General features: G+C 31.5%; 1 protein-coding gene across 1 annotated transcript; it reads left to right on the forward strand.

Annotated features, from left to right (window-relative positions):
• The first annotated feature begins 4,082 nt into the window (after window positions 1-4,082).
• On the forward strand, window positions 4,083-8,623 carry LOC116140303 (NAC domain-containing protein 86-like). The gene is made up of 7 exons (XM_031425952.1): window positions 4,083-4,146; window positions 4,222-4,498; window positions 5,452-5,729; window positions 6,290-6,616; window positions 6,863-7,306; window positions 7,593-7,671; window positions 7,775-8,623. Exons 2-7 carry the CDS (start codon window positions 4,342-4,344, stop codon window positions 8,425-8,427), a joined length of 1,938 nt encoding a protein of 645 aa, XP_031281812.1. The 5' UTR covers window positions 4,083-4,146; window positions 4,222-4,341; the 3' UTR covers window positions 8,428-8,623.
• The last annotated feature ends 434 nt before the right edge of the window (window positions 8,624-9,057 follow it).

The following is a 9,057-nucleotide window of genomic DNA, read 5'->3' on the forward strand; positions in this document are numbered from 1 at the left end:
CAACGTAGTAAAATAAATAGTGTCGTTTAATGGATCGAATATGTATGAAGAGGTACTAAACAATGCCGTGCTTTTTCGGTTTTCCAAACCGATGTGGAATTGGTGTCGTTAAGAAGGAATGACATTCGTCAGGCGATATTAAAGAGTTGTCGTGTCATGGTGTTGTAGTTCATAAATACGTAAGACTCATAACGATCATTCTTCAGGTGTCGTATATGAGAAACAACATAAAACTAGTGTTGTTTATGTTGTCAAACGTCAACATGATATTTGTGTCGTATTTAAGAGATGACGTCGATATATATATTGTTGTTTTTACTTAATATTAATACGACAGGAACTAAATGTCGTATTTCAGAAACAACCATTATGGTGTCGTTATACAGTTAGTTTATTTTTTTTGCAGACAGGGTGAGTACGACATTTTCTATGTGGGAGTATGATGATTTGAACCAGTGTTTTCTGACGGTGTTAGAGTACAAACATTGATGACTGTTATCAACTATCAAGTTTTTTTTAATAAGATTATTGTTGATTTATGAATTTATTTTAAAATTTTAGGAGATTACAACTATGGGCTTGCAACAGAAAAAATGTGCATAATGATTAGATAATGCTTTTTTTAAATAAAAAATAATAATTAATCCAACAATATCCGAGGACAAAAAACATAATGTAACATTTTAGGACCCTATTCCTTATTAAATTTATATACATGAAGAATAGACTAATCAACCAAGAAGCCGATGTGAATACTCTTCTTGTTTTTTCTTTTTTCTTTTTTCTTTTTCTTCTTTAAAAAATAAAATAAAATAAAAATAAAAATAAAAAAAAGGTTGAATGCCTATGTCACGACTGGTAGGTCTCCAGCCTTGGTTCATAATAGTGGACCTTTCTTAACAGAAACAGAAAACAATCTTATGGTAGGCAAAGAGATAAGAAGAAACGATAGCATACTTTTAATTTCTTTAATCTTAATTATTATTTCTTCGCTTTCTCTTTTCCTCTTCAGGTCATTTAATTGATTCATGTTTGAAGTCGAAGTTTCTTGGTCTCCCATTCAAACCTATAAAGAAAATATACTCACGAGGTTTCCCCAGCTTTCTTTCGGCTACAGTTTCTTATACTAGTAATCATAGTTTATTTAAAATGCATTTTTTGCCAATAATATAATGCAAAATTCTGATCATGCAATTGGCTTATAAGCGTGTTCAAACGTGCTTTGCTATTGCTTTTGCGAGAGAATATAAACCAGAAACTTCCTTTTCATCAAATGATTGTTAATATATTGAATATAATAAATAAATAAACCGACCGAGTAATTATTTAAATTAAGCAAACATATTTCGTGATGTTAATTGATATGTTCTTTTGATTAAAAAGGAATTATATCAAGTAAAATGATCCCATTACTTGAAAAATAACTAAATTTCATGGATAATTCACTTTTAAAATCTTGTCACATATATACTCTATCTTAAAAATTGATAGTCTAGAATACAAACGCTGTGATATCAATTCATATATATTTTTTGTTATTTTATTAAATGATCGTCTAGAATACAAATGATGTGATTAATTGATATGTTTTTTATCTTAATTTTTCCTAATGTAGACCTATTTATGAGACATATCTAATTAATGATGTTATTCAGATAAATTTATTTAATATGAAATATCACACTCATAACATTGGATTTTTAATATTTTATGTTAAACTTATTAAAGAAAAAAATAATTTAGGGTTATTAGAAATAAAATGTTTCATTACAAAAACCCATTTAAATAATTTTTTTTTTTTTTTTGTTTGGACAAAACATTAAATATAGAATGCGTGATGGAATTGTCATTTTAATTTTTCTACATTAAAAGTGGGTAAACTATATCGACTCAAATATTTTACACTAATTTGTAGTCATTAATTCATCATAATCCAATAATTTGGGACAAAAATGAACTAATTTCAACTTCCTATATAACATCTATTGGATTATAGTATATCCATGATCAATAATTTGTGTCCCAATTTAGATCAAACTTTTAAGTTGTTATACCATAATGCTTTGAAATACCTTTTACATATATTGAATTATGCAAAAAATATTTACAATTTTTAATTAATAAAGCATAAAATAATCTTGAAAATGATAGAAAAAAGTTGTGTTCTTAATCTTAAAAACATATTTCAAACCAATAAAAAGGTTTAAAATGCCAGCAATTACTTTGCAACCTAAGGATAAAATGTCGTGAATTATTTAAATTAAGTAGTTTGACGGGAGAAATCAAATATATTTGAGTCTTATTGATAAAATTGGGAAAAGAAGAAGAAGAAGAAGAAGAAGAAGAAGAAGAAGAAGGGGGACAAGAAAACATAAGGCTTTTGGGAAGTTGAGTGATGGATTAAGAGAATAAAAATGTTGTCCTATCTTAGTAAAGAAAAACCTGTTAAAAGGGAAAAGTATGGATTGCCCTAAAGGAAAAGTATGTCACTCTCCAACTCATCCCATTTTGCTACGTGGATATTCTCTTTACTTCACATGCTAAAGCTGGTCCCACATGACCCTCTTCCCCGTAGTCTCTCAATTCCTCGCCCTCGCTTTTCTTTATTCATCTATATTATTATCACCCCTTAGTTGCTCCATTCACAGACTTTGGAATGAATAATACTATTATATCAAGTATTATGTTAACGATTTTCAACTTAAATTCTGACGATAAATTTATTACGAATATTGAATTTGATAAGTATTTTTTTGGGCTATTTGAAAAAATTCTAAAGTATTACATTACAATGGCTAGATTGATGATATATACATCAATTAATCATCACTTAATTTTATTTGGTTTAATGAATAGATATAGTTATTCTATTGTAATCCAATGAACTTCATAGTGAAATTGAAAGTAATATTTTTATGTCACCTTAACAACTTCTTTAACCATTATTATATATAAAAAAAATAAACTTTTAATTATAATTCGAAATTTTTCTCATGATAAATTGTTCTTCTTGTATGATAAAGTTTATAATATAATGGAACTAAGTTATCAAATCATATTGTTATTAGTACTTTTTTTTTTTGGTTTAATATATTTATTTTGACAAAATGCAATACTTTCTTTCTAATCAATTTGTTTGAAAATTTCTAAAGAACAAAAAAGTTGGAGATTCTACTAGACTTGGTTGTTGTCATGGAATTAGTAGGTTCCATTATTCCTCTTTTTAACTTTTACTAGTACCTTGTAATTCACAAAGTTCCACTCAAAATTTATGGAGTCTAATTATCACATTTCCAATGATTTAATTAAAAAGAACATATATTTTTTTTATCTCATATTTGATGTCACAATTTATAATTAAAGATTCATTGATTATGAATTGTTGCGTAAATAAAAAATATCAATGTTAAAGATTCATTAATCGCATATATTATATAGACCAAATCATCTATTCCATTTAAAAAAAAAAAAAAAAAAAAAAGCAATCAATCTTAACACAGCGAGATATATATAAATTAGTACCAATTAGAGAGCCGATCACCCAAGACAAAAAGAAAAGATGGAGAAGGAGAAGATCTATAAAGAATGATATTACTTTAAAGAATACTATAATGATCGGCGATTAAAATGGATAGAGTGCATATATAGGTAAGGAAAGGAAATATAAGCACGTGGAAAGTGAGAAAATTTTCAGTTAAAAACGCCGCCGAAATTCGTTGTCCACAGCTGATCGTTAATGTAGATACCTGTTCTTACATGTGAAGGCGGGAAATGTATCGAATCAGGTTTAACCACGTGGATATCTTATTCCAAGAAAGGACATGTCCGAAGCATCGGATAATTGGAGAGAGAATGAGACAAAAATTATTTTATTAATTAACAAATTTTGTTCAACCAAAGAAAGAGCTAGAGATGAGTGTTGAGCTTGAAAGAAAAGATAACAAGAATCATTGATGAGAAAGGAAGGACCAAAAGATAAAGAGGCTAAGGAATTTAGGGGGTGGCAGCCTCCCCAATTGCTTTGCTTTTTCTACCTTTTTTTCTCATCAAAACCCCCCGAACATTTTTATCTTTGCATATCCCTGAGCTCTCTCTCTCTCTCTCTCAATTCAGTTCTCTCTCCCTTTGAACTTTCTTTTGATTAAGGTTGGTTCTCTCCCTCCCTCCCTTTCAAATTTCAATGCTTAGATTGATAACTAATTCTATAAGTGTTTTGTGCAGTTGATTGTAAAGATTAATCCTTGTTAATAGAGGCTGGTTTCTTTGTTTTTGGTTACGAGACCGGTCACCCGAATCTTTTATATATCAACATCAGAAGAAGTTCACCAAACAGATACATACATGGCTCCTGTTTCATTGCCTCCTGGCTTTCGTTTCCATCCAACAGACGAGGAACTCGTCGCCTATTATCTCAAGAGAAAAATCAATGGTCGTAGGATTGAATTAGAGATCATCCCTGAAGTTGATCTCTACAAGTGTGAACCTTGGGACTTACCAGGTATTTTCCTTTTCGCATTGCCTTCATCATTCTGAGTTTGATTTTTGAAAGAAAATTAACAATGCTGTAGCTTGTTACTCACTAGGTTGTCGGTTCAAAACTTTAATTCAATTGGTTAATTAAAATCCTCTCCAAGATATCTATAAAATACTCAGAAGAATTACACGAAAAGGAAAGTATAAAGAATATTATCTAGAAATGGCTACGTAATATGAAACTTCTAATCAGTAATCTCAACACCTAAGCCTTCTGTCGAGAACCTGTTACTCATGCATTAAATTAAGAACTCCACAGAACTTTTAAAAAAGTTAAAATAGCATGGATTTTCTTTTTGTTTGATTGTTATTCTCGTACATGTTTATACAAATTAATTACATGCTTTATAATTAGTCAAATATCTTAAACTTTTGCATGAAATATCTTAAGTACAATCAGAAACTATAAGGAACAGGTCCCACGAAGATGTTTTCTTTCTTTTCAATTTATTTTTCTTCGGTTGCTTTCTCTTGAGGTAATGTATAAAACAAGCTGCATGAAAGACCAAGTCAAAAAGTACGTGCGAATTAAAGTATTACTTTGTTGCGAGAGATGAGTTTCAAGCTATGCTTTGCATCTCTCTCATAAATTTTATAACACTCGTCAATATTATAATAATTTATCTCTTTTAATATAATTACTTTTGAATTACCGTATAGTTTCCTTGGAGTAGAGGTTTCATAGTCTTTATGTATTTCCTATGATTTATTACGTTTATATTATGAATTATATCAATATTCTGTTTTCCACTTAAAAATATATTTTTTTTTTTCCTTCTAGGCATTAGTTTCAGGTAAAAATGGCAAGATTTTGGTACAGCTCCAACAATCAAATATGCAAATTTAATTTAATGTAGTTTAGTTCATTTTCTTTTGAATTTTTAAAATTTAAAGAAGTGAATTAAAATATATATGCAGGGAAGTCATTATTACCCAGCAAAGACCTGGAGTGGTATTTCTTCAGTCCTCGTGATCGCAAGTACCCCAATGGATCAAGAACAAATCGTGCAACCAAAGCTGGATATTGGAAGGCCACAGGGAAAGATAGAAAAGTGAACTCTCAGACTCGTTCTGTGGGCATGAAGAAAACCCTAGTTTACTATCGAGGGAGAGCCCCACATGGCATTCGGACTCACTGGGTCATGCATGAATATCGCCTTGATGAGCGAGAATGTGAAACTGATTCAGGTTTGCAGGTGAGCTTTTTTTTGCTTTTCTTTAATTTACTTAAATTCTTATTATTCTCTAACATAACCAGTGCATGAAAGGGACGGAGTCATTAAGGGCTGAGTGGTGGCTCATGCTCCCGCTGATCTTAAAAATTTAAGTTAATCCCCTTCTATTTTGTATTTGTAACAGAAGTCCCATTTCTTCTATGAAAGTACCATTTTTCCATGTTTTGATTTTTTTTCTTCAACCTCCAATATCTTAAAAGTTTTGATTTTTTTTTTTTTTCACTCTTATGATTGAATGTAGTTTACATCAATATTAACAACCACAATATTTTATAATTTCAATTATTTTTTTCTCTTATGACTAAATTCTTCACCTATACAAAATAGATGTATTGGTTGGTGTCTCGAGTTTCAAATTCTATATATGGTCAAATATTTGTACTTTAGATATTTCAAATTTCTTTTAATTTGCCCCCAGTGAACAAAATCCTGACTCCATCACTCAGTTATGAATTATTTTCTTTGATCAATATTAAACTAATAAATTCATTTTTATTAATATTTTGTTTAATCCTTTCCAGGATGCATATGCTCTTTGTCGTGTGTTCAAGAAGAGTGCAATTGCTCCGAAGGTTGGGGAGCATTATGCTCCTACAACTAGTAATCAAATGATGAACGAACATTCTTCCGGGGACATTGGTTTGTATTCAGAGAGACGATGCGATGGTTTTGATAGCTCAGGATATCCAATGGCATATGGAACATGTTTACCCAGCAATGCCAATGGATCATCAATTGATCTCAGTGGGACACAAGACGGAAAATGGACACAGTTCTTATCAGATGAGGTGCTTGGCTATACAAGTCCATTGTCAAATTATGGAACCACTTCATACCATCCTTCCAAGGTAAATTGTTTTGGTGAAACAATTTTCTAAAGTTGAAATATTAATAGCTCTTCTCTAATCTAAACATTCTAAAATTTTTAACCTGCGAATCAAAGGTAAGCAATTAATCATTTATTTTACAAACCCAACAATCAAAAGTGAGTGAGTAAAGGCTGACCTTTGATCCGTATGTTAAAAATTTCAGAACATTAGCCTCGAAGAATTATATCCTACAATAATAAAATGTGAAATTGATTTTTTTTACAGATTGATATAGCGATAGAGTGTGCAAAGCTGCAACATCGGCTCTCGTTGCCTCCATTGGAGGTGGAAGATTTCTCTCAAGTCGGCTTCACGGACTTCAAAATGCCGCACTCGCACTCAACTTCCTCACTGGGAGGCACAAATGAGGGAAATATACTGCAGGAAATTCTTTCAGTTTCTCATACATCACAACAACTCATCAATCAGTCCAACCTTCAAGATACATGGGGTGGAAATTACGCCCATGCTGATGGTTTTAGTTTTATAACTGGGGAAGATAATCATTATAATCCAAGTAATGATATGAGTTGTGTCAGATATAATGACAAGTCATGGGAAGATCTGAATACTAGGTCAATAGAAATCGGAGACTTGGATGAAGAAATCAAGCCAGAGAGGATGGTGGAGAATTTGAGATGGGTAGGAATGTCCAAGGATTTGGAGAAGGTATGTTTACCTTAAAATTCTATCTTTTTTCATTAATTTGATAAAAATATTATATTAAATTAACGTACAAATATATATATCACATCTATACTAAACAATAAAATTATGTTACATATATATTTATTTTATATGTATTCTATTTTTTCTAATTATTGTACTGATTAATAATGCTTGAAGTGAATGGATATAACAGGATTTTATAAAATGAATGTATGAATCATGAAATAATAATAATTTTTTCATTAATTAAAATTTCTCATCGAGTTTTTTTTTTCCTTTGTCGCAGAGTTTTATGGAAGAGCAGAAGGTTGTTCCCATAGAAAATATTTCAAGTTTCCAAAGAACAGAAGTTCATGAAGCTCAAGGTATTGCTATATATAATAATTAATTAATGCATCTTACACCTTCCTTTCTATGTTGGCATAAAATTTTTCTCGTTTTCTAATTTGAAAAGTTCCTTACGTTCAGGTGAAACTTCGCATAATAGCTGTTTGGGATTCAATGACTCAGAAATAAATGATTTTTCACTTGGGTTCATCGTCGATGAACCCAATGGGAACAATCTAGATCATGAAGACATTGCAGATGGATTTGCAAGTTCACCAAGCTTTGAGGTGGTCGAGGAAATTAAGGTGAATCATGGAATGTTTGTTTCGACCCGCCAAGTAGCAGACACATTCTTTCACCAAATAGTGCCTTCGCAGACAGTTCAAGTCCACCTTAACCCAGTGATCACAAACAACTCATCAATAGAGAAGGTTGAGAAACAATTCATTAGGCATGAGAAACCAGGCTCTTTCTTCAGAAAGTTCACCAAATTCATGAAGCTATGGAAGGAACTAGCAATTGCAGTTGTCTGTGTGGTGGCATTTGATCTCTTAATGCTTCTTTTTCATGTTGGGGAAAGTGAGAAATTGATGGATGGCTTCACTGTAAGTGGTAGTGTGAAAGATGAAGGCTGCTCTAACGATTTGAAGGTGATGAAGAAAAAGCCAGCGGGAGATAAAAATTTCTTTGTTAATGTAAGGAGCGGTGGGCATCATTCTATTGTATTTTTGAAGAAATTAGGGCTTTTCCTCACCATTACCTTGGCTTTATGTACCATGTGGGCAACAGCTTAGTTACCTGATCTTGAGTACTGTTGACATCCTTGTTTGTTTTACTCCTAACTGTAGTTGATAATTTTGGGAAGGGATAAGATGAACCTTCTCCAAAATTGGAGGCTGATCATCTTAATTAATACTTGTGTTGTATACTGATACCTTAATTGAATTATTGTATTTTAATGGATATTTTAATAAAAATTCATATTTTAAAGCTACTGTATCTTTTATTTACTGAATGCAAACTGATCATTATACACCATAATCTATAAATTCTGTCAATTTGTGTTTCTTTTCCATCCAGGGATATCATTCTAAACTCCTTGAGGTTAGCCTAAAAGCCAATAACCCCAAGTTTTGAATCACATTCCAACCATACGAACGAGCAACCGCGCACACACACACACACACATATATATATGCGGTGCAATAACTATAATCATCAATGCGGAGCGGAATGAAGTTTGAGTGAAGTTTGGATACAAAACGAAGCCACAAAGCAGCATGGCAATCTCCTTTCTTGATCATTGAGTCGTAGATTTATGTCGCGAATCACCTGTATTAATGTTAGGGCCAAAAATCGTCCTTGGCCCAAATAGGAGAACGGGACTAAATGAGGAAGAGACCAAGCCCAATCCCGATGTGGCC

Source organism: Pistacia vera, unplaced genomic scaffold (assembly GCF_008641045.1).
Source record: "Pistacia vera cultivar Batoury unplaced genomic scaffold, PisVer_v2 Contig368, whole genome shotgun sequence".
Lineage (NCBI taxonomy): Eukaryota > Viridiplantae > Streptophyta > Magnoliopsida > Sapindales > Anacardiaceae > Pistacia > Pistacia vera.